The following is a 25,059-nucleotide window of genomic DNA, read 5'->3' as shown; positions in this document are numbered from 1 at the left end:
ATCCATCTTGCAGAGGCCTGGCTGGGCTAAAGATCCCTTGCCATCTCGTGGGCAAGAGCTTCAGTACCAACAGGAAATGCAATGCCAGTTTTTTTAAAATGAAGGACAGAAAGACCCTAATTTATACAGCTCTTCTTAAAGGTCCAAAAATAGAGGCTAATTGGTTTGTTGTGGCAGCCATAAATCAGCAATCAAACGGTTGGCTCTGGGTTCCAATCAGGGTTGGATCCGGTCTACATCCTTCCCAGCTCTTTGGAGGGCATCCCACAATCCCTTTCCTGCCCCCTTCCCTCACACCCCTTCCCCCTTTTTGTCCTGTGCCATTGAGCGGGGACTGTTATCCCCCAGCTAGATTTTTCTTCCCTTCCTGTAAGCCGCATAGCTAGTCAACATTCTCCTGCTGGCAGTTGCAACTATTGGGGGCATCCCATGACCCCACAGCTGGGCAGTGTTGGGGGTTCACCAGCAGGCACTTGTCCTGGCTCACCGCCTGGCCTGGCCTCTCCTGTTCAGAAACAAACTTTTCCTTGGTCCAGACTTTAGCATTCCTCAGGCTGGTGAGAAGGATGTGAGTAGGCCAAGCCTAGGATGACAGGAAGGCCAGCGGGTCCCGGCCTCCTGCTTCTCCTGGCAGCAGCCTCTTGCAGAGTGGTCGTGCAGTTGGCGGGAAGGGAAGGGCACTCGGCCGGCAGCGGCAGGACTTCTGAGCTGCATGAATGTTTTCTGCATCATTTCAGGCCCGGAGCAGCCTCTTCTGTGTAGGTGGTTGCTGCAGAGGCACCATCTGCCCGCCCCTCCTCCATGGGCCCCCACCCCACAGACACGCACAAGGCTGAGCACCCCCAACTTCACCCCGCCTACCTTTGCGCAATCCCCCTTCCTTGAGCCTCCCACCCACCACCGCGCTGAAGCCTGCAAGGCTTGCCAGGCAGAACGGTCTGTCCCTGCTGCTCCAGCCTATTTCCATAGCTACGCAGCAGAAGGACCTGCACGTGGGGGGACGGCACGGCTGCCAGCTCACAGCTGCCCTCCTGCACCAGGCAATACGGTAGCTCGCCGCCGCCTCTGACATCACCTCTCCATCTCCTCTGCTGGACCGAGGATGCTGCGCCGCCAAGGGGAAGCGGGCACGGCCCCGGGCCAGGGGCAGGGCTGAGCCGGGGGGAGGCGAGGGAGACGCGCTGGCTGCGGAGCCCTCCGGGACAGCGCGGGCTTCTCTTCTGGCGCACGGCCCTCCCCAGGCGCTGAAGCGACGGCCGCTGGGCCGTGATGCCTCCGCGTGCCGCCGCCAAGCACCATGATGCGCAAGAAAGTGCCCGGCTCCGATGGTCAGGCCACCAGTTTGCTCATCGGCCTGGGAGAGAGCCCCTCCGGCCCCTTTACCGACCTCGGCGCGGTCCCGAATGGGCCCCCCGGTGACACCTTCGTAAGTATGGGGCTGGCGGCGGATCTGGCGTGGCAGCTTTTGCAGGCGGAGCGCTCGGGCGCGGCCCTTGGTTGCCTCTTGCCCTGGCCCGGAAGGGGGTTCTTGGGCTCCTGGCTGTGTCTGGGGCCGAGCTGTGCTTGCTGAGTGGCAAGGGGGAAAACACTCTGCACGTGCTCAGAAGGACGCTGTCAGGGGCCAGCTGTAGAACAAAGGCTGGAAGAGCGTCCCAAGACAAGCAGGAAGCCCACTCCCCAGATGGGGGGGGAGAAGCCCATGATTATCTGTCGCTTTGTGTGCTCTGTCATGCCAATCAAAGCCCCTGGGAGTCACTTGGATGCTGTTGAGCGTTGTGGCGTTGGAGGGTGACACCGAGAGCACAGCGGAAGATGCTGCCCGGCAGAAGGCAGGAATTCGCTGTGGGGCGCGACTGTTCAAATGGGGGCGAGGCGCCAAAGAGCCGCCGGGTGCAGTGAGGGGGCGAGCCCTTGCCATGCTTGCGCCTTGCGGCTGGCGCGATCTCGTTGCTGCAAACGGCGTCCACTCAGAAACAGGAGCTGGCAGGCGGTCTGCGGCGCAAGGGCTGAGCTGAGCTGGCATGCGGGGGGGGCAGCGGGGGGAGCCTCTCTTTGTGGCCAGGCAAGGCATGTGAAACCCCGGCGCGCTCTCCTTCAAAAAGAAGGAAGGATGGGGGGGGAGCTCCGGGTGGCCTTTGCTCCAGCACTGAGCGGCCACTCCCCCCCCCAGCCGCACCAGGCCCTTCGCAAGGCCCCCCTTTAATTCCGAGCCAGCCTCCAGCATGGCCTCCCCATCCCATCCCATCCCACCATGCCTCACCCCCTTCTTTGTTGTCAGGAGGAGGGGGAGGAGGAGGACCCCATCTACGTTTACAGCAATGACAGTTATGGCTGTGCGGGTGGTTCCCCTGGTACCTACTTCAGAGATGGGAAAACGAAGATTGGTGAGTTCAGCCTCCTCCCCACCATCTTCTTGCCTGACTCCTTTGCAAGCTTATCAAGCTGCCCTTGCAAAAGCTGTGCTGCTGGATGACTGCAGGGCCACCCCTGCTCCCCCCAGCTCCCCACACTGATCAAGACCATCTTTGCAAGAAGTGAGCTGCCAAAGCAAGAGGCAGCAAGGGGGGTCCTTCCACAAATCCAGAGCACAAAACAACAGCACATTCATTCCCCACTCCCCCCCAGCTGCACAGGCCTTTGAAGGGACTCTTTGGGTTTCCAGCTGGGTGCCCCTGGGCTCCTGACTCCCTCCCCCCTTTCTGGTCTGTTGGCAGACTTTGTGCTGGTCTGGGAAGAGAAGCTGCGGCCCGCGAAGAAGAGGCGGAGCAAGGAGCCCCGCTGGGGAGGCGAGAGGGCAGGGGGCCAGGGGGCCCGATGGGAGGTGGCCCGCGGGCGCCACGAGCGATGGAAGCAGAAGTTCCTCAGGAACCTGCAGAGTGCCGGCCTCTTGATGGAGAAGGTGAGCCGGCAAGCGGAGGCACCTCTGCGGGCACTCTGGACATGTGCTTGCACCGACACAAATGTGCAGGCCGTGGTCTGTGCACTGCTGGTGCTGAAGTGCCCTGTGAGGTGAGCACCTGCTAGCCATTGCCTGGGGGTGCCTGGAGGAAGCCCTTTGCCCCCACTTCCCGTCAACCTCTTGCCTTCTTAGGAGGAGACCCTGAGCGAGCGCAAGGGCATCCACTACCTGAAGCTGAGCGCCCCCTGGGAGGTGCTGGTCTACTACGCAGAGGAGCTGTGCCTGCGAGCACCTCTCCAGGTGAGTGCCCTGGGTGGGGGTGGGGGGGTGAGCCTTGGGGAGAGGTGGGGGCCGCCCAGCTTCCTTCCCCCACACGAGGGGTCTGCCTCGTGGCCCCCAGGAGCAGCCCGCAGTGACTCCTTCCTCTGTGCCCCCTTGGTAGGCCCACCCCAATCCAGACAGGAACAGCTCAGACGATCTGCTCCGGAAGCTCCGCCTTCCCAACGTCATGGCCCAGCAGGTCCCCAAGAAGCCCGTCGACTACTACACCTGTGCCTTCCGCAAGTCCAAGCTGGGCAAGTGAGTGGGGGCAGGCGGGGGGGCCATGACAAATCCTGCCACACCTGGAGACCCACCTGGAGACCCTGCAGGACCCTCCCCAGGTTGCCTGCACCCTTTTGCCCCAAGCCAGCGCTGATGTGTTTCTGCCTGGCAGGATGCCAACGTCTCTTGCCTGACTGGGTGAGGGACAGAAGTGTGCGCATGTGTGTGTGGTGAGCAGAAACCTCTGACTTTTGTAGAAAGATAAGAGTTGCCTCCATTGCTCTGCCAGTTTTTGGCCTCTGGCACTGCCCGCCACTGGAGTGCAGCCCCTGGAAGGTGGTTCGTGAGAGAACGTGGCCCTTGGGCTGAAGAGGTCCCCCCCCCACTCCTTCTATACAATATCCAAGGCATATATGCTGTAAACCGCCCAGAGAGCTTCTGCTATGAGGCGGTATATAAATGTAATAAATAAATAAATATAGTGACTCTGAGCATTCAGAGTGTTTCACAATCATTGCTGATTGTCACCCCCACAACATCCCTGTTAGGTAGGCTAATGGGTTGGCCAATGGGAGAGGCTAATTGGCCAATGGGAGAGCAGAGGCTGAGAGATTGTGGCTGGCCCTAAGGCCACCAAGTCAGATGAAACTGCTGAGTTGGAAGGGACCACAAAGGTCATCTTCTCCAACCCCCTGCTGATGCAGGAAGCCCACAAGTACAACATTCTTGATAGGTAGCTATCTGGCCTCTATTTAAAAATCTCCCATGAAGGAGAGTCCGTCGCCCTCCAAGGCAGCCTCTTCCACAGCATGGCCACCGTCTTATGACTGAGGAGTAAACTCATTCTAATGTTTCATCCAAAGTGTTTTTCTTGTAACTTGAACCTCTTGGTCCAGATCCTACCCTCTGAAGCAGGGAGGGGGGAATTTTTCAGCCTGAGGGCCACATTCGCTTGTGGGCAAACTTCTAGGGGCCACATACCAGTGGTGGGTGGGGCCAGAGGCAACAGTGAGCAGAACAACATCTGTGACTCTTGACCTTCTGCACAGCAGGCTGCAGTCTGGCCGCATGCACCCCATCACCCCAGTCTCTCCACCCAGGCACACAAGAGGCGTTCTCACAGTCTTGGGAGAGGTGGCGTCGCCTGGGGAGAGGCTCGAGGGCCAGACGGAGAGGTCAGGAGGACGGCATTCGTGACCGCCGCTCCCACTGTTGCCTCTGCGCAGACGGGCTCTGCAGGTCTTTGATCTCTCTCTCCCTCCCCACCCCTTTCCAGGTTCCTGGGCAGCGACTTGCATGATTCCTACTTCACCAACACACAAAGGCATCGCATCGTGAGTGCTTGTGGGGTGGTGAATGCCCAGCCCAGCCGTGCTTGGGGGCTCGGGGGGGGGCAGCAAGGGGAGGCAACTCCCCTTCCTTCCTTCCTTCCTTCCTTCCTTCCTTCCTCCCTTCCTTCCTTCCTTCCTTCCTTCCTTCCTTCCACCTGGCTAAAACCCACCCTGGCCATCCATCTCTCTCTCGCAGGTGTACGAGATCTTGGCCCGGACCATCTACGGGAAGCGGAAGCATGCTGAAATTGGCATTGACCGGCTGCTGAATGAAGGGATCTACGCTGCAGCCTTCCCATTGCATGAGGTGAAAAAGGCTGGGAGGGTCAGATCTGGAATGGCGGGGTGTGTATGTGTGAGAGAGGGAGATGCTGGGGCCCTCTTCTTCCAATAACTCCTGCCTTTCATCAGTGGTGAAGGGGAGGACCCTGGCTCAGTGGCAGAGCCCCTGCCTTGCAGGCAGAAGGTCCCAGGTTCAGTCCCCAATGGCAGCATCTCCAGGTAGGGCTGGGAATTCTCCTGCATGAAGCCCTGAAGAGTTACTGCCAGTTGGTGTAGACAATACTGAGCTAGGTGGACCCCAGTAGTCTGACTCTGTATGAGGCAGCTTCCTATGGTCCCTGGGGAAGGGCACTCTGCACATGCTCCAAGCCACCGTTCTGGTTGTTATCATAACTGTTTCACTTGACACTCAAACCAAATGATAAACCACTGTGTAAAGGACATTTTAAATAGGTTATATCAGATCAGATATGACATAAATGGCAAGCAATGAGTAGGAAAGGCGCCGCATAATAATTTGGAGGATATTGTGAATGGTTAGGCAGTGGGCTTCATTGTTGCCTGTCTTTTTTTAAAATATTTATTTCAAAATAAAATGTCAAGGTTTGTTTGTGTTTTGTTTTTTTAAAGATAAAATAAAGAGATCTTGCTGTTCTTTCTTAGGTTGTACATTTCAGATTTGGTACCTCCATCCATCAGCAGTCTAGAATTGTCTGCTGTCTTCTGACATCACTTCCTGGCCTGTGGATGATGTCACGCACCCTCCTTAACCTCTTCCCTTCCTCTTCCTCCAGGGCCCCTTTGAGCTGCCCGATTATGAGGTGCTGAGCGAGGAGTTGAATCCCCGGCAGATCTTGTACCGCTTCTGGGCTCAGTGGCGCTGCTGGTACAAGTACCAGCCCTTGGACCACATCCGAGAATACTTTGGGGAGAAGGTGGCCATCTACTTTGCTTGGCTAGGTGAGGCGCTCCTGGGGCGGGGCCTCTTTTCTCTCCTTCTTGGCTGGTGCAGACCCACCTGGGCGCAAAACTTTGCTCAGAATTCGAGAAAATAAGAAAAGCAATGCACACGAGCACAGTCTGCAAATGGTAGGCTGTGCCCAACCCCCTATTGGGGAGGGGGTCTTGCTCTTTTTTATTTTTATATATTTTATTTTTGTTATTATATGTGTTCCAGTTTGAGCCCTGGCTTGAATGAAGCAAGATACTCTGCATATGCTCAGAGACAAATTTTCCTTGGAAATGGCTTCATGTCTCCAGTGGTGCTGAGCCAGAGTTCTGGGTCTCAGCTGCTGCTCCACATCTGGGTCCAAAGATGAGGGACAGGAGGGCAGGAGAAAGTTGCATTTCAGGGTCTTTGGGTGTCAGTGCTCATGGGCTCTGCCTGGCCTCTCTCCTTACAGGATTCTACACGGCTTGGCTCCTCCCAGCTGCGGCTGTTGGCACTTTGGTGTTCCTGGCAGGCCTGTTCACCATGGGGACAAACACGCCAGCGTGAGTGTGGCAGATGGGGGGGCGGGGGGCTTCAGTCAGCTTGCATGTAATGGGACATGACCCACAAGTGCCTCTTGCCAGAGCAATCCACTTCCTCCATGGGCCCGACAGGGTGACAAGCTCTTCCTCCATCTCTTTTATGGCTGCGCTACAGGCAGGAGTTCAGCTGGTGAGGCTTTTCCTAGTAGGGAATTATGGGACCACCACTCAAGCCTGCCTTGACACAGGCAGGAGAGGACTACCCTCATGAGGTGACGGCTGCCTTCAGCATCCTGGTGGTGGGTGGGGGTTCCAGAGGACTATGGCTGGACACTGTCGGAAGCCCTTTCTGGGTTTCTGACTGACCCCTGTTGGGAACAGGATACTGGATAGATCAAGTGAACACCTCCTTCTCCCCCCTCCCCGCTCTCTGATTCAGGACCCTCTTCCCCTCTAGCCCCAGATCTCCGATTGTGGCAACTCTGGGCAAGGGGAAGGGCATCTTCATATGCTCAGAGGCACTCCCTTCTGATTTCATCACGCACACAGACTTCAGGGCTGAACTCCAGTTATTTAAAAGTCCACCCTGTGTCAGATTTCAGAGAGAGCTGAAGGGGACCCAACAGGCACTGAGCACCATGAGCCCTTGGAGAGTGAGGCCTCCCTGCTTCCCTCCACTGACCCCACCCCCTTTGGCTTCTCCCCAGGCAAGAGACCTGCAGCAGCGGGGGCCAGTTCCTCATGTGCCCCCTGTGTGACACCTGCGGCAACTGGAACCTCTCCGAGATTTGCCCCATGGCGAAGGTGAATTGGCTTCCTGGCAGCTGGGCCTGCTGGGGGCTGTTTCGGGGGGGAGGCTGGAGTGGGGGGAGGAGGTTGTTGCGATGTCATGGAGTTTTGTCCATGGGGAGTAGGGATAGCATAGCCTGTCTGCTCCCAAAGTAGACACAGCAAGAACCTCTTCCATGGGCTCAGAGCAGGCAGGCCAGACTCCAGTGACCTCAGTTCCCCCATCTGTAAAATGGGAACAGTGCTGATCTATAACGTATTTCAAATACATTAATTGATTTGAGGGGCTAAAAAGCTTTCATTCATCATTCATTTAATCAATACTAGCAGTGCAGTTTTGAAATCGGTGGTTAAAATCAGTGCAGTTTTGAAAAGTTCAGTCAAGATTCAAAAGGGCATCTAATTATCCACGCATAGACAAAAACCTCCTTGATCACAGGAATCATCAAGTCTGGTTATGCTATTTTAAGAGGTGTCCAAATGCATAGCGGACGAGCTATATTTAATTTTTCTAAATATAGAGCAAATCACTGAATGTGCATGGACAGTAGGTGCTACAATGTGGTGAATCTGATTTCACTGGAAAGGCTTTTTTACTCAAGGTGTGGTGGCTGCTCAAGGGCGCGTCTTTCCCCCTCTCTCCCCCTGTTGTGCCACAGGTGGGCTACCTCTTTGACCACCCAGGGACCGTCTTCTTCAGTATCTTCATGTCCTTTTGGGCTGTGACCTTCCTGGAGTACTGGAAGCGGAAAAATGCAACACTCGCCCACCACTGGAACTGCATGGACTTCCAGGAGGAAGAGGCAAGTAGGAGATGGATCTGGGCCCGCCTGGCCTCTCCTAACCCTTCCGTGTGCTGGGGGAGAGCCTGGCCAGCGTTTCCTGTGGCAGGCAAAGGCAGAGGAAGCCCTGCAGTTCCAGCCACCAGATGGCGCCAGTCGACAACAAACAGGCACGCAGTGCACCCTCCCCAGCAGCCTCATGCCCTGGGCGTGCTGGTGCCTCGGCAGGGGTTTGCCCACTGCACACACACCCTTCTGCCTGCCTGGACATGGGCAAGGGGCGCTGGTCTGTGGCAGAGCATCTGCCTTGCATGCAGAACGTCCCAGGTTCTCCAGGTAGGCCTGGGAAGAGACTCTCTGTCTTGAAATCCTGGGGAGCTGCTGCCAGGCAGAATAGACAATACTAACCAATGTGGCCCCAATGGCCTGACTGGGCCTAAAGCAGCTCCTGTGCTCCTGTGGCTGCTCTTGCCAGACTGAACAGGCAGGGGAGGCACCGACAGCCAATTTGGAGAGCAGGAGGCAGGAAGAGGCAAGTGGCCCCACCTGTCCTGTCGCATGAGTGATCCCGCCCTGGAGTCAGTCATTGTTTGCTCAGGTGCAGGTAGCAGATGCTCACAGATCGGCTGCCTCGCTCCCTGCTAACGCTGCAGACTGATGCATGTTTCCTCAGTAGGAAGTCCTGCTGTGCTCAGTGAAGCTCACTCTGTAGTAAGCCTTTTGAGAATTGTACCCTAAAATACTAAATTGCTTGCATGCTGCCAGACTACTTACTCTAACACAGAAACGTGCCCTATGCATAAGAACTAGCAGATGCACTGCAGATGACTCAGGCTGATAAAGACAGCAACATTTTTTAAAGCAGTTTCATATTTCAGTATGTATGTTATCTTAACTGTGTTTTCTTTTCATTTTGTGCTCTGGTATTAGATGAAGAGCAGTATTTCCATATTTTAAAATAAATAAATAAACCCATTGTGATAATTCTGATCTCATATACAAAACACTCACATACTTTATATACAAATGTTTCCAATGAAATGTACTTATTCACTTTTGAAATGTTATCTCGTGCCTTTCCAGCCACCATTCTCAGTTGGCTTATAGAAGAAGAAAAAGACACGTATTAACTAAGCAAATAAAACAGCATGGCAGAAGGAAAAAAATGAGACTCAAAAATAATAAATCAGCAGCATAACAATAATTCAAAATTTATTTATAAACAAACCACCAACTCACATAAAATGTCAGTGCAACAATACATGAAGAATTAAAAACAATACAAAACAATTAAAACGACTGAAAGATGTGAAACCAACGCTTTGCATCTTTCCTTGGAAGGAGATCACGTTTGAGTCCAAAGGGGTTTACTCCCTGTTTGGGACCCTCTAACTCTGTGTTCGCCCCTGTGGCGCCATCTCTCTCCCTCCCAGGAGCATCCCCGGCCAGAGTTTGCTGCAATGGCTCCCTGCATGGAACAGAACCCCATCACGGGGGTGAAGGAGCCTCACTTGCCCGCACGCGACCGGCTGTCACGCATCGTGACGGGTTCCATGGCTGTCATCGTCATGGTGAGGTGCTCCCCTACCCCGGCCAGGAGGTGTCCCTGCCTGAGCACTGACCGTGCCGCCCCCCCTCCCCAACTCCACACACACCTTTGGCTTCTCCCCTCAGCTCTGTGTGGTGATGATCTTCTTGGTGTCAGTGATCATGTACCGTGGGATTGTCAGCACTATGATGTACCACACGGGGAATGCAGTCTTAGTGACCCAGGTGAGGAGGGAGGCCTGGTAGGGAAGGGGCCAGGGTGGCAGAGAGGGAAGAGCCGTGTGGCAGTGTGGCGCTTGGCCTGGGGCTTGGATCCTGCCCTCAGCTGTGAAAGGGCACCCTGGGTCCCCCAGAGGCCTGGCCCAGTCCCCCTCAGGGATATTCAAGGCCCCTTCGCTGAACGTTAGGCTACGGATTTTGTAGGGGAAAGTCTCTCTTTTTCTCTCACATTTGCAGGAATAAAATGAAAACAGTACAGGCAGAATTCTCCCCAAAGGGTCAGGTGTTAGACTGGAAGCCCTTTGGGGCAGGAACCTGCCCTCTAGTACTCTGTAGAGGATGGTGTGCACACTGATGGAGAAACAAAACAAACCAACAAACATGTACAAAGGTTTATCATGAGCATCCCAGCACAGGCTCCCTTCTGCCTCCCAGCATTCTGGTCTTGATCCCAAAGGGCTGGAGGGCACATTGCCTTTGTCAACATTGTCATCATCATTTAACTTAATTACAGTTATGTTCAGATTGTCAGGCTCCCATGTGTGTGCGCGTGTATTTTGAGGTTCAGAGGTGCTCCTTTCAAGGTGTGGGGGGTCTTCCCCTCCACTCCCACCACTACACAGGATTAAACTCCCTTAGGAAAGTTTAAGGGGCCCCCAGACAAAGTAAACTCCAATTTCTTCTGTTTGCATTTTGAGGAGGGACAAGGGATTGTCTTTGGAGAGGCCAGGAGGAGCAAAGCTTGATTCCCCCCCTTCCATGTGCCCTGCAGGCAGGGAACATCGCCAACATCAGCAGCTCCATGGTGAACCTGGTGCTCATCCTCCTCTTGAGTCAGGTCTACACCTCTCTGGCTGAGAAGCTCACCAGGTGGGGTGAGTCTAAGATGTTGCCCGCCGGCCAGCTGGCTGGCACAAAAGCACTGCTCATTACTCGTGTCTGTCCACGTCATCCCCACCACCTCCACCACCCTTTGCCATTTCCAGCTGGCTCAGCGTGGGGAGACAGGCTCCCGCTGCCCCCATCGGCACATGGCAGGCCGCTGGGGCAAATGCTCTTCTGCTGCAGTGCTGCTCCCCATTCCTCTCTGTCATTGCTCCCCCCTCTGCTGGCCAATTGCAACCCACGCAACTCCCCACTGGGGTCTTCTCTGTTGCAGAAATGCACCGAACGCAGACCCAGCACGAAGACGCCTTCACCTTCAAAGTCTTCATCTTCCAGTTTGTGAATTTCTACTCCTCCCCTTTCTATGTAGCTTTCTTCAAAGGCAGGTGAGGGGGCCAGTTGTGGAGAGCGGTTGAGGCTGTGCCTGTCACTGCACAATCCGGCCCCTTTTGCAGGTGCTCTGGCTGTAGAAGGAAGCCAGACCCAGCCACGGAGCACACCTGCCACTCGGCTCTGGGGGTGGCCTTACGGAAGCCATAGAAAACGTGTAGCGCCTCCGTCCCCTGGACTGGCTTCGACTGAAGCACACACCCCTCCGCATGCTCCTCCAGCCTGTCCTCCAAGGACTCCTTCCTCAGCCACATAGCTCCGTTCTGAGTCTTCCCCAGTTCCTCCTTGGCATCCTCCGGGGACTATTGTCTGCCTGGAACAGGACTCTAGTCTCCAAAAGCAGAGCTGACAGCCCTCGCATTGGTTGTTCCCCCCTTCGAGGTTGGGGGAGGTTCACTGCACCCCAGGCAGTCTTCCCTGGAGTCAGAAGCCTCCCTTTGTCCCAGCAGGTTTGTCGGGTATCCTGGCCAATATGGAAAACTCCTGGGCATGAGGAATGAAGACGTAAGTACCAGGACAGGGGGCAAATATTTTTTCCCCAAACAAAAAAGGCTCTTTTCTTCCAGCATGTGGCCCTCCCCTCTCTTGCTCCTGTCTGGCTGATGCCAGAGGAGGGCAGCCGTTCCCCACAGAGCTTGCTTCCTGTGGGGGGTGCTCAGCCTTTGGATTTGTCCAGCTGCCATCCCTGATTAAACTGGTCCTGCATGTTTTTGAGAGAATACAAGATCCCGCCATGCCTGTTTGGCCAAAGGTGAAAGTGGGGGGAACAGGTGCACCACAGCCAGGAATCCCCTCTTTCTGTTCACTTTGCGTGCCAGTGGAAAGTTCCCTCTGAGCGATTGCTCAGGCGTAGGGTTTCTAAGCCAGCTCCACAGAGCTCTGCTGGCGACCACTGCCCCTTCCCCACCTTCTCCCTGCAGTGCGGTCCTGGTGGGTGTCTAATTGAACTGGCCCAGCAGCTGTTCATCATCATGGTTGGGAAGCAGATTGTCAGCAACATCCAGGAGTTTCTTATTCCGTGAGTTGCTGGCTGTGGGGAGGAGGAGCTAGAGGGGCAGGGGGAGGCCCCCATACCCCTTTCTCCCTCCCTTTGAGACCCCCGGATAGACTCCCAGGGCCAGAGGGCTACCCACCCCTCTCTGGCCCTTCCAGTTATGGGAAGTGTGTGGTCAGTTGCAACGGGACCCCCCTCCGCCCCACTGCCTGTCTTCCCCATTTTTGCCCCTGCAGGAAGCTGAAGTCTTGGCGCCAGAAGAGGAAGCTGGCCCGGGTGCGAGGGGCCCAGATCTGCCAGGAGCCCAAACCGTGGGAGGAGGATTATGAGCTGATTGAGTGTGAAGGCCTCTTTGAGGAGTACCTGGAGATGGGTGAGGGTGCCATCTCTTGCCCTTCAGGGGTGGGGTGCAGAGGTGGGAAAGCTGGGCAGATGCGGACAGATGGATCTGCTGTGCACCTGGGTCGAGATCTGCCTGGATGCCCAGAAATTGGGTCCAGCCAGATTGATTGCCTCTTGGCAGTGGCTCTCAAGGGTTTCAGGCAGGTGAAGGCTGGGCTAAACAAATAAAGCACAACAAATGGAAGGATAGTCCGTCAGCTGGTTCCGCTGACTGGTTCACGCAGTTGATCCACAACAGACAAATGGAGAAGCCAAGATCGCTCCTCATCCCACTCCACTCCCCACCCCCATCTGTCCATCCAAGCCCAAGTCCCAACTCCAACCTCGCTCCACTCTGAGCGATTTCGGAGGCTGGCAACACTGGCCTACATTTTGCATCCTTCCAGGGATGAGACTTGCAGATTTAACCCTGAGCCTCCCTGCTCTTCTGCAGTGCTCCAGTTTGGCTTCATCACCATTTTCGTGGCCGCCTTCCCGCTGGCCCCGCTCTTTGCGCTGCTCAACAACTGGGTCGATATCCGCCTGGACGCCCAGAAATTTGTCTGCGAGTATCGGCGCCCAGTGGCCGAGCGTGCCCAGGACATCAGCGTCTGGCTCCTCATCCTCGATGTCCTCGCCCAAATCTCCGTCATTGTCAATGTGAGCCCAGAAGCAGCCCAGAGCCCCGAAATCCAGCAAGCTCAGAGCCTGGGACAGGTGCCTTCTCCCAAGCCCCCCCCCCAAAAAAAGCCAGTCCTCAGACTGCTGGCTTCCCTAACCCCCAGGCCAAGTCAAGCAGCTGCTGGGTGAAGGGGGCTGTGGAAGTTCAAAGGGGAAAGCTTTATCCCAGGTTGTAGGAAACATTGGGAAAGTTACACCAACTGGATTTCTACATGTCACATGTGTTCTGACCAGGATGAGAAAAAAATGTGTGTGGGTGGATGCTCAGTCCACCCCCTGTGTCTGAGTTTTTAATGAAACTCTCGTTCTGTGAGACCTGGGTGATCAAGCTGCCAAAGCAAGCTGTGTGGGTCAGTCCCAAAGGCAGAACATGTCCAGGCCTCCCCAGTCCCCAGATTCAGTGAACTCGGATCCGCCTCCCAAGCCTTGGCTTCCTGCCTTTCCCTCACCCAGTTTGAAAAAATAGCTTTTTTACACGTCAGGGAAAGCCCTGGGAATAAAGTGGCCTCTTATGCATTGCCAAAAACAAACATGAAAAAACACACACAGATTTATATAAAATTTCCATGTGCTAATTGATATATATGCTTAGACTTAATAACTATACTTTAAGCAGAAACGCTATACATCTCACGGCAGCAGGGACAGGCTTTGACCTGCCGTCCAGGTGCTGCTAACTGTGGAAGGGCAACTTCAGGGCCCTTCTAATCGTTGTTTACCTTGAAAGTGAACTTGGACCAGGCAACCCTTCAAACAGAGGACTGTGCTTCAAATAGAAGACTGTCCCTGGGTAGGGACACCCGTAGCCACCCTACCTGAGAAACAGTCGTTCTGCAAAGGAGTAAGGAACTGAGCAAAAAAACTGTTGGCATCCTTGCAAGAATGCAGTTCCTGGGATTCCTTGGGAAAGTGTGGGAAGCCAACCAGTGTGCCGAGTCAGTGGTCCCACTGCCGGTCCCCTCCTGGTCGGGCAATTCCACCCAGGGCCTTCTGTCTTCCCACAGGCCTTCCTCATCGCCTTCACGTCTGACTTCCTGCCACGCCTCCTGTACCAATATGAGTATGACAGCCACCTCCACGGCTACGTGAACTTCACCCTGGCCTACGCCCCGCCCAGCTATGTGAACAGCAACCATACCATGTGCCGGTGAGAGCGGAGCCCCTTCGAACGTGGGCCGTGGCTCCCCTCCCCTCCCCAGCCACGCTGACCCTCCGCAATGTCCCTTCTCAGTTACAAGGCCTTTCGTGATGCCCATGGAAGCCAAACCCTTTTCTACTGGAAGCTGCTGGCCATTCGCCTGGGCTTCATCATTGCCTTTGAGGTGAGATTCACAGCATATTGGGCCAGACCAATCGGGGGTGGGACATGAGCCCATTATATTTTTTGCAGAAAGGCAGTTGAAGCATATAGATAATAAAATGACAGGCTGCCCTGCCTGGAGCAGGGAAGGTGCCTTTGATTTCAAAGCGAAATGGGTCTGCCAAATAAGCTGGTCTGCATTCAGGGCATAAGGGATTCCACAAATGCGATGTCTGAGCTTTCTTGGGATCCAATTAACTGCACAAACTCTCTTCCCAGTCAAAATTTTAAAAAGCAAGGAAAATGACTGTTTGTGCCAGGTGCCCTGCCCAACATGTGACATCTTAATTGTCAATTTAATTGTCTTGTTTAATTGAATAATCATCTTATTAAACTGGATTAAATTGAATTTTAATTTGTTTTATTTAGTTAATTTATCTCCTAGTAGAATGGTCTCCATGCCTGGATACAACATTTGATTTTAATTCAAAAAAATGCATGAAAGTTGTTCTTAACTGTGCCTGCCTTTTACTGAGGCCACAAATGTTCAGACATGGCCAGGGACTTCATCTGTGCAGTTTCATCTTAATTTGCCTTTCGCAAGTGTTCAGGAACAGCATTCCTAGGAAACTCCCCACATGCATAAACACACGTGACTGAACTGCGAATCATGAAGCCCCACTTTGAGTCTGATGCCCCCTGGAGTTCGCTTGGGCATTTGGAAAGTCATTCCCTTTCTAACCAGCCTCACTTTTCCCATCTGCAGCGTGGAGGGAATAACACAGTGGCCTATCACACAGGGCCTGTGCCACATCTCCATGAAGCATTTGGCACACATAACTCCCCCTCCATCTCCTCCTTCCCACTTCCAGCACGTGGTCTTCTTCTGCCTGCACCTCATAGGCTGGCTGGTCCCAGATGTCCCTGAGTCCCTGGAGGTGAAGATCAAGCGGGAGCGCTACCTGGCCAAGCAGGCTCTGGCTGACAACCAGGATGTGTTGCTGACGGTGAGTGGCGACTCCTCTCCCTCACCAGGTCAGTGTGCAAAAGAAGCGCTGTGCGCACACTTGTGTGTCTGTGTGTTCATGCTGGGGCCACAAACACCCAGCTGTAGCACCAGCAGCAGCAGTGGCGGAAGCAGGGCAGTCCCTGGAAGTGGGAGGTGGGCTGGGATCCCTGCACAGCACCTGCTGTTCTGCCAAAGGGTTCGTTCTCTGCACACCTGAGGCCGTTTGTGTCCCATCAAGCCCTGGAACCATCCACAAAACCAGGAGAGTACAAATGGTGAGCTATTTTGGGATTCTCTTTGTTTTTGAGCATGGGAACAGGTGACTGGGGTGGGGATGTCTATCAGGATGAATTTGGGAAGAATTTTACAAAATGCAAGCAACTGTTTCCCAGAGAGGAGAGAAGGTCTGCTTTAGTCGTCGTGCCTCTGTTATTGGGGTTCAGTGGGGTCTTAGCCCCTGGATCATGTGCCCACTGGGAGGCCCAGAGAGAAGAGAACTTCTGGGAGGGGGTTTCCTTCACTACAGCCAGCTCTTGGCACATCTAGACGAAGGGTCCAGGGCTTCTTAATCGGGAGGTGTGAACGAAATGCCTAGAACCATTTTCAGGAGGGTCCCTCCATGTTGTGTAAGAGTTTGAGACTCCTGGGGCTGGAGACAGAATACGTTACATGGGCACACACAGAGGACCTTGTTTCTGACCTGCCCTCACCAACTCCTGCTGCTGCACCTTCTGGACAAATTCTCTCCGCCCGCACCCTTGTTGCACGACAAGCAACAAGGAATTACAAACAGTGGCCGTGCATTGCACCAGGGAAAGGTGGGGACCCCTGGGAGGCTATGTGCCAGAATCTGTTTCTGATGGCTGTTCTGTTCTGTGGGCTGTGATAGCCAGAGAGTTCCCTGTCCACAAAATCCACGCAGAGCACATCTTCTGTCACTGCAACGGGAGCCTCTCCATGCCTGGGCATCTGCAGTTGCCATCCAGGCCCATATTTTTGGTGTGTGTGTGTTTTAAATTAAGCCCTGGATTTCTGAGTGCTCCCAGCCTTGCCACTGTTTCTGGGTACCTGCGACATGAGGCAGCTGCATAACTGTGGGGTGTGCTCCATGTGTCATGTTGTGTTGTGATGCAGTGGTGAGTACAGTGTTGTGTTCCAGGTAGCCCCTTGCATTGTTCTTCGTGGCAGCGTGGCCAGCCATGGGCACAATTGTGCTCCCCTCTGTGTTGCTTGTTCTCAAGGTGAGGCATGGGTTTGGATGGGAGACAGACAATCCACCATCCGCACCGACCAGAAAAGCAAAGCCCACTTTCTTCTTCTTCTTTCTTGTTTGTTCCTATCCCCTTCCAATTCCTGGCCTCAGTCCAACAGGTGCTGAGCTTGCCTGGCCTTGCTCTCTGGATCCCAACCAATCTGTAGCTGAATTTCCCCAAGATCGTCTGCACTTGCCGTCCTGTGTTTATTTGTTTTTTCTTCTCCTTCTCCCTATACAGCAAGCAGCTTTTTACCCGACAGTGTGAACTAGCATCCCTTGGCAGGGGCAGAGGTGGGAACACTGCCTGTTGGTTTCCCCACTGCTTGTGACCATGTGCGTTGGCTCCGCTGTAGGGCGAGAAGAGTTGGAAAAGGGCGATTGAGGTATGGAGAAAGGAGGCCTTTAAAGGTTTATAGAGGGGGAGCCCTTCTGTTCGTAAAAGCAGCAACAAGTCTTGTGGGACTTTTAAAGAATTGGAAGGTGGACAAGAGCCGCTGTGCTTGTGGGACGCAGAGGGTCACATGCTGTTTGACACACACACTGACACATGCTACAACAACGGCTGCTTTGCCTCCTTGGCTGTCCTGAGACACTCAACCTCCAGCTTCTCGCTTTCCCCTCTGGATCTTTCTCCTACTACCCAGAAATGGACCACAGGGACCGCGGGGATTGTGCATTTCCAAACCTCTCACACTGAATTCCTTCCCAGTCCAAAGGGAAGGGCTTATCTTTCTTCCAAGGTCTCTGGGGACAGTTTTCTTGTGTGCCCACCTCCCACCCAAGGCAGTTACCTCCCAGAAACTTCTGCTTCTCTTTAGAACAGCAATGGGAATTTCAGCAGCGGATTCTTCAGAGCCAAGGAGAGAGGAGGCCAGAGTTGTTGCCTTCACAGGCTAGGCTTTCTGGAAATAGTTTAGCTGTGCTCAGATTCCCCCACTGGGTCTCTGCTGAAAGGGATTCCCCCCAAAATATTGATCCAGTGTGTGAGAGGGCCATTTGCCACTGGTGCCAGCTGCTTCCATAAGTCATACGTTCATCTTAAAATGTTTGGAACATGTGTACTCTAGGCACACCAAAAAGCACCCTTTGTCCACATGAAGGACAGTCGGTGCAGTTTTCCTCAGCATTTTGGCCTCAGAAACCTGCCTGTGCTTTCCTTGCTAGAAGTGTGGGCATGGGTGGTAGTACAGAGGCCGCCCTTTACCACATTGGAAACTTGCAGAAATGGTATTCTCCAAAGAGCATTACAGTGTTTGTGCTTGTGAATGTGGCAACATGGGTTGAGGCTGCAGGAAACCCAAAGACATAGACAAGAGGGTGGATCTTTGGAGTGTGCACAGCTGAACATTTATCATGTTTTTATCCTGATCTGCCTGTCCAAGGGGAGGCAAGGAGGAGGAATGAGATTGGAAGCAGGATCCCTCCTCAAAAAAAGCATCACAAGGCAACCTGGGCTCCTTCCACACTAGCCCTAGAGAAAAGGCATCCTTGGGTGACCCACTTTTCAGGGAGCACCCACACAACATTCCTGTCAAATTTTTGCATTCCTGTGTTTTCTGTGCTGTTCTCCCCCAACCTGATCTGTGGCCATATTTTTTTGGTCAATAAAATGCAATGGCAGCATCAGGCTGGCCTGGATCAAAGTGCAGCTCAGGCTATTTGGGGCTTCTTTGCCTTTAATTAGAAGCTTCCTCTTTGTGCTTTCTGCCCTTTTTGTTGTTCAGCAGCACTCCTGTTCCTATTCAGCCTCTTCAGAAGCCTTATGTCAAGGGTTGTGTGGGACTACCGTTTTAATTCCATGTCCTCTTGACTGCGGAAAAGCAATGTCCCAATAGCTCTAAAGGACCCTCAAGTGGAGGACCCTCAGTGAGCTTCATGGCTAACCAGGAGATTTGAACCTGGATCTGCATCTAGCACCCTCTACACTAACGCTGTGATTTAGCTGGCCTGGAAGGCAGAAAATACTCCAAGAGAGAGATGCCAGCCCTTAGGGGCCACTTGGGCCCTCCGGAGCAGCCGCAGCCACAAACAAGTTTCTGCCGCGTGGGCAGTGGAACTGAAAGAAGCCAGGAAAGGAACAGCTGGGATCTGGTAGTGGAATCACATGTCCTGACTCTTCAGAGGAGAGGATCCTGCCCTTTTTGGAGTTAAGATCATGGGTTTTCTGGCTGGCCGTTCTTTCGTGCTGTCAAAGTCGCCCGCTGCCTTTCCCTTTCCCTCCACCGCTCATCTGCCCACCAGGGATGTGTTGCTTTTACAGGTTGTAGGAGAAACAGGCGTGAGGAGGATCCTTATGAGATGAGCTTCCCCTGCTGTCATTGCCCTGCAAATGAGCAGACTTCGGATTCCCAACTCCGCCTCCCCTTGCCCTTTCAACTCCAAGCCACAGTCCTTTCTGTGAGAGCAGCAGGAGTGGGGGAGAGAGATTGCAGGGGCAGAGGCGGCACCCCTCCCCCCTCGTGTGGGCTTGCTGCTGATCTAGGGCCACAGGGTGCAGCATGTCAACCTTTCATTAGCATGGCTGCTTGGCACCAATCCCACCCACTTCCTCTCCCTGCACGTTCATCCCCCAGAGCTGCCCTCCTGGTGCAACCAGAATTGACATGCAGTCTGTGTATCATGCAGGAGAATAAATAAAACATGGCATGGTCCAAGTGTGTGTCCTTGGTTTGGCAAGGAAGGAGGGGGAAGTCAGGAGCCCCTCCATGCAGAGCTGCTCCAAGGCATTTTGGTGCCTGAGGCGGGAAAAGCTCAAGGGTGCCCCCTTTGCCCTTCCCACTCCTGTCCATGAAAGGTTCTCCTGGGCACCCCCCACCTTGAGAGGGAAGCTTCTTTTCCAGTGGGAGACTTGGCTCCCCCCCCCCAGGGTTCCACCTCAGCCTTAGCCTGAGCAGGTTTCAGAGCAACTTCCTCCCACCACCAGGAGGGACTTAGAAATGAGGGGATGGGTTTTAATGTTGCCGCATTGTTAGTTACTCCCCCTGGGAGAGGGAAGGTTAGAAGATACATCAATAAAAGGGTCACACAACCACAGTTATAACCCTTCTGCGGAGTTGGTCCCTCTAGATGGACTGGCAGCAACTGTCGCAGGTTTCCAGCAGGGGACGTTCCCAGCCTGACCTGGAGATGCTGCCGGGGCTGAAACTGGCACCTGCTACATGCCAAGCAGGTGCTCCGCCCACTGAGCTGCAGCCCTTCCTCAAATATACAGAGATGCCCAAGGAGCCCCCAGGCACCCCCCAAGGTAGCCCATCATCGTCATACAAATGGGTGGGGGTGTTTCTGCATCTGTTACAGAACAGGAGACCGGGAAGAACTCTCCTTTTGATGGGCACTGGGCAGGTAATGGTGTGGGCGGCTTTGCAAAGGGGTTGGCACCGAAGGAGGGTGGGGAGTGGATTCAAGCAGGAAGAAGTGGGAGGGAGGAGGGCTTCTCTCCCTAGCTCAGAAAAAATCTTTTGAAAACCTGAACAGATCACTGAACTGGAAGGTTAATTAATTAATTAATCTGGGCTTCTGGAATTCAGCACCTGAAGCAGCCCAAGGGAAGGAGGTCCCGCCCCTCCTTTTCTCCCCCACCCCATAATTTACAGCTCAATAGAGAGAGAGCACCATAAGTGGTGCGGTTCCCAGGTGTGGACTCGCAGGTAGTAGCTGACCACCAGAAAGCACCCTCATGGGAGAACAGGAGCAGAGGACATCAGGCACCAGAAGGAAGGACAGACACCTGGTCAGGTGACTGATGTCTCTGGAACATGTCTGGAAAGTCCATCCACAATGACATTATCGGTTCCTTTGGTATGTACAAAGTCCACTAGATATTCCTGCAGCACCCACGACCAACTCTGGAGCATGGTGTCACTGTTCTTCATGGAGTCCAGCCACATCAATGCACTATGATCGGTGAACATGGTAAATCTTCTTCCCCACACGTAGGGACGCAGTTTATTCAGGGCCCACACAACAGCCAAGCATTCCTTTTTGGGTACCAACACAATTCTAGATGACCAGGGACTAATCGATTCACGTATCACACCCAGCTCTAACATTTCCTTCACTTCCTTCCTGATCTCTTCACACACTCTTCCATTCACACGATAGGGGGTAGACCTTATTGGAGGGTGATTGCCAGTGTGTATACAGTATTTTGTAACACTAGTTCTGCCAGGTCTATTATCAAAGAGTTCCTCATGCTTACTCAAGACTCTCTAGATTACCTCTTTGACCTGATCATCCACCTCCTCTGACCACTCCAGCTGATCTAAACCTCCCTCTGTCTTGCTGTTTTGCACCAAATCCGGCAAGTCAGGGCCACTCCCTTCAGGACCTGTAAAACCCTTGCATCTCTGGCGTGATAGGGATTTAACATGTTCACATGTACCACTTTGTGTTTTTCCGGTTTGTCTGATGTTATCACATAAGTCAAGGTGTCTAATTTTTCTCTAATAACAAATGGTCCCTCCCAGCTGGCTTGTAGCTTGTCATATTTTCTGGGAATAAATGTCATGACCATATCCCCCACTTCATAGGTACGCTCTCTTGCTGTCCTGTCATACCAATAGCTCTGTTTTTGTTGAGCTTGACTATAGTTTCTTGTACCACTTTCATCATGGATTCTAATTTATTATGGAAGTCCATCACATAATCTACCGTGGACATTTTACATTCCACCAAGGACCCTTCCCAAGAATTCCATAACAACTCTAAAGGACCCCTAACTTTCCTTGCATACATTAATTCAAAAGGTGAAAACCCAGTCGATTCTTGCAGCACCTCCCAGTAAGCAAACAAGAAACACCCAAGCATTCATCCCAATCCTGTGGGTGATCCTGTACATAGTTTTTTATCATCCCTTTCAGCACCCTATAAAATCTTTCAGTTAACCCATGGTAGCTGGATGATAAGTGGTTGTTTTTAGATGCTCCAACCCACAGTACTTCCATATGCACTGCATATCTTCCCCCATAAATGCACTGCCTTGATCTGTCAAAACTCCACGGGGAAAACCCAGCCTCATAAAAATCTTCAGTAAGGCTTCTGCCACCACAGCAGCTTCTACTGATCTCAATGCCTCAACATCCAGGTACCTTGTGGCATAGTCTACCACCACTAAGATATATCTGGCCATGCCTTGAGGATTTAGAGAAAGGATACACTATGTCAATCCCCACTCTGGAAAAAGGTTGTACTATTATAGGAAGGAGTTTCAATGGAGCCTTTGTTTTCACTCCATTTTTACCCAGTCTTTGGCACACTGGGCATGATAAACAGCACTGGTTGACATCTTTGGTAATATTCAGCGAATAATAATGCACAGTTAGTCTCTTTTTTGTCTTTTTTATACCTAGGTGTCCCAAGCAAGGTATATCATGTGCCATTACTAGCAACCTAGATCTGTATTTACTGGGCACTATTGACTGGCTCACAGTTTATATCTCTCTGTTCTGGCAGCCACACTCTTATACAGCACCCCATTTTCCCACACTGTTTGATCCCTCAGGCTCTCTGTAAAATGGACTCCTTGGAGTAGGGCTTGCTCCTTATGGCTTTCAAGCTGGAATCTTGTTTCAACTCATCTCTGAACTGCTGTGCCTCTCCAGCAGCTAGCCAGTTCAGTACTGGCAACAGTATCTCATTCTCTCACTAGGGGTTGCTTTGGCAACCTCAGGCTCAGTTACAGGCTCCACCCTGTTCTGTTCAGCGTCAGGCAAAATGGCTTCTGCAGCTTTGCCAAGCTGTTGCCTTGTTGTCACCACATAAATCTGGCACTGTGACCCCCTCACATCTCTGCCCAAAATTACAGGTTCATGCTGTTGGGCATGAACCTCTCCAGTTCAATTTTATCAAGGCCATCGGAATGCTCTCTGGCACACCTCTCACACCTTGTATTACCACTTTTTCCTGAGGTAAAATTTCCTCAGCTTTCACCAGATCTGGCCTCAATAGGGTCTGGGCAGCACCAGTGTCCAGTAAAACCCAATATTTCACCCCTTGCACACACACTTCTTCCCTTAAGCTCATGTCAAAACCCTGCACATTTGACCAGCTTATTTGACAGAATTGAATTTTCTTAGCTTCCCCCTCTCTCTGCTCATTCTTCACTGTTCTTACATGAACAAGATTACTGGTGGGGTTGCTAGCTTTTATTTATTTATTTATTATTTGATTTGTATCCCACCCTTTCTTCCTGCCAGCAGGAGCTTCATACATAGGTGTCCTGGTTTACCACATCCAAAACACATCTTTCCCTCCATTTTAGGATACACAGACCCATTCTGAGGTGTCCTGTGACCTTCAGATTTTGTTAGAGGGTTTACTTTCTGTGGTACCACATCCCTTCTGCCATTTGTATTGGGTTTTGTTTTAAAATATTTTTGTGCCTTTCCCAACCAACCCGTTCGGTTTGATGTGAAATGGTCTGCCAGCTCTGCACCTCCTGCACAGTCTTAGAGGGACAATCTTTAACCAGTAACCTAATCTCTGGTGGCAGTGGATGAAATAGCTGGTCTAACACCATGAGGCTTTTTACCTCTTCCACAGATCGAGCTTTTGCACTCAACACCCACTTTTGTAATATATCCACCAATTTTGCCCCCAACTCCACAAAGACCTCCCTGTCTGTAACTGGCAATTTCTGAAACGTTTTCTGAAATAATCAGGCCCCAATTTAAATCTTTTAAACACTGCCTCCTTAAAATCAGCATATATCACTGACCTGTCTGAGGGGAAACATTGATACACCTCAGCCAATTCTCCTTTAATTAAGTTTGATAAATACTGCATATATTTATCTTCTGGTAACCCCCATATCTGTGCTGCCTTTTCAAAAGTTGTGAGGTAAATTTGGGGATCCTGCCCAGACTCTCTTACACGGAGAAATCTTTTGGAGTCACTTTTATTTTTGCTTCATCTCTCTCTTTTCTTATGTCCTCAGAATGAAACTTCTCCCTTTGTATTTTTAACCTTTCCACTTCCATCTCAGCCTCCATTCTTAACCTTTCAGCCTGTAAGACCCGCTGCTTCACCTTTTCCTCAGCCTACATTCTCAGTTTCACCATCTCAACCTATCTTTTATCTTTTTCCTCATGTTCTTATCTTCTCTTAAATACTCCACATAGGCAGAATTACTTGAGCACCCTTCAGGGGTCTCTTCTCTCACAGGCTCTTGGTTTTGGACAGATGTATAACTGATTAGTATTACATGTAATTCATCTACCCCTACCCTCATGAGGTAAATGAAAGGCTATGTGTTTCTCCATCAGCTCTTCCCTCTTTATTTTCAAGTATTCAGCCATGTTGCTAAGAACTCACAAACTTTACCATACACACTTAGAAGTTATCTTTGTTTATTATTCCCCACACAACTATAGTGCTTTCTGGGGACTTCCTCTTGTTCGTATCCCATGGCAATTGGCACCATCTGTCAGACCCCTTCTCTAGGTCTGGTCTCATAATGGATCTCCCACACTGGCCCCAGCACAGGTCTCTCACAATCCCACTACTAAGCACCACCACCTGACACTCTGTAACGCAATACTGCCCTGAGAGTGTGCCTTAGACTCCTCCACAGATTGCTACATAGTGTCTGGGTGCACTTACAGGCCACAACCCCCCTGTATCTTTCTGCCTTCAAAGATTACAGCCCTGGGCTGCTTTGGATACCTGCTGCTGTTACACTATCCCTTCACCTCTGCCACCATTTGATACTGTTCCCAGCTTTGGTATTTGCTCTGCCCACCCTTCTGGTCTGAAATATCCCAGCCAAGGAATAAATAAGGTTACTTTAAGTTCAGTCAACATGTGTGTGGCTACATATGATAGTTTCCTCTTTATATCTCTTAGTCCTAAAACCTGCCTCGCTACCCACCTAAACACAAATCCTCCCTCCAAAACGCAGAACCAATAGCCCTCCAACACTCATTTATACCTTCAAGCACCCAGACGCTCAGCCAATCACCACTCAGCATTCCTCAACATTCCAACCCATGTACTTCCTCCTCTCGCGCACTCTACTTAGCACATTTACCCTACAAAGCCGACACTTTGCATAATTACTGTACATCATTTCAAGACAGAGCAGAGCAGATATTAAGCAGCCAATTCCACAGTTTAGCTCTGAACTGTGTGACTACCTTGTGTCTGGCAGCTGGCCCGCATGCCGCTTGGTGCTGGCTGCACCCGAGGGTGCCCACCTGCTCCTTCTTTGCAAGCCTTGTCACATAGGCAGTGCCTGCATGTTCACACAATAACAAGGACATTCTGGGTTAACAGCAGCACCGGCAGCTGGTGACCGCTGGG

The 25,059-nt window shown here is 52.3% G+C and overlaps 1 protein-coding gene across 3 annotated transcripts; it reads left to right on the top strand.

Moving 5' to 3' along the window:
• Positions 1-941: 941 nt before the first annotated feature.
• On the top strand, positions 942-19,364 carry LOC133372646 (anoctamin-7-like). 3 transcript variants are annotated; one of them, XM_061601532.1, is made up of 23 exons: positions 942-1,426; positions 2,279-2,384; positions 2,715-2,899; positions 3,092-3,199; positions 3,342-3,478; positions 4,719-4,776; positions 4,970-5,080; positions 5,850-6,015; positions 6,459-6,549; positions 7,236-7,332; positions 7,977-8,435; positions 9,533-9,670; positions 9,774-9,872; positions 10,639-10,741; positions 11,026-11,086; positions 11,591-11,645; positions 12,062-12,159; positions 12,372-12,508; positions 12,971-13,176; positions 14,202-14,344; positions 14,429-14,519; positions 15,370-15,532; positions 17,000-19,364. In XM_061601532.1, exons 1-23 carry the CDS (start codon positions 1,298-1,300, stop codon positions 17,029-17,031), a joined length of 2,973 nt encoding a protein of 990 aa, XP_061457516.1. In that variant the 5' UTR covers positions 942-1,297; the 3' UTR covers positions 17,032-19,364. The 3 variants fall into 3 exon arrangements, with proteins under 3 accessions (XP_061457516.1, XP_061457515.1, XP_061457513.1); XM_061601531.1 differs by having other exon boundaries at positions 11,026-11,137; positions 15,370-15,504; XM_061601529.1 differs by having other exon boundaries at positions 11,026-11,137.
• The last annotated feature ends 5,695 nt before the right edge of the window (positions 19,365-25,059 follow it).

This window comes from Rhineura floridana, chromosome 18, assembly GCF_030035675.1.
Source record: "Rhineura floridana isolate rRhiFlo1 chromosome 18, rRhiFlo1.hap2, whole genome shotgun sequence".
In the NCBI taxonomy this organism is placed as follows: Eukaryota; Metazoa; Chordata; class Lepidosauria; order Squamata; family Rhineuridae; genus Rhineura; species Rhineura floridana.
The sequence above is the reverse complement of the archived record's forward strand: the minus strand, read 5'-3'. Positions and strand labels throughout refer to the sequence as shown.

Excerpts from the sequence above, each read along its gene's own strand:
- LOC133372646 (XM_061601529.1), top strand. The coding sequence starts at position 1,298 with ATGATGCGCAAGAAAGTGCCCGGCTCCGATGGTCAGGCCACCAGTTTG. Across the intron at positions 3,200-3,341 it reads GCCTGCGAGCACCTCTCCAG|GCCCACCCCAATCCAGACAG; the intron begins GTGAGTGCCCTG and ends CCCCCTTGGTAG. Across the intron at positions 5,081-5,849 it reads CAGCCTTCCCATTGCATGAG|GGCCCCTTTGAGCTGCCCGA; the intron begins GTGAAAAAGGCT and ends CTCTTCCTCCAG.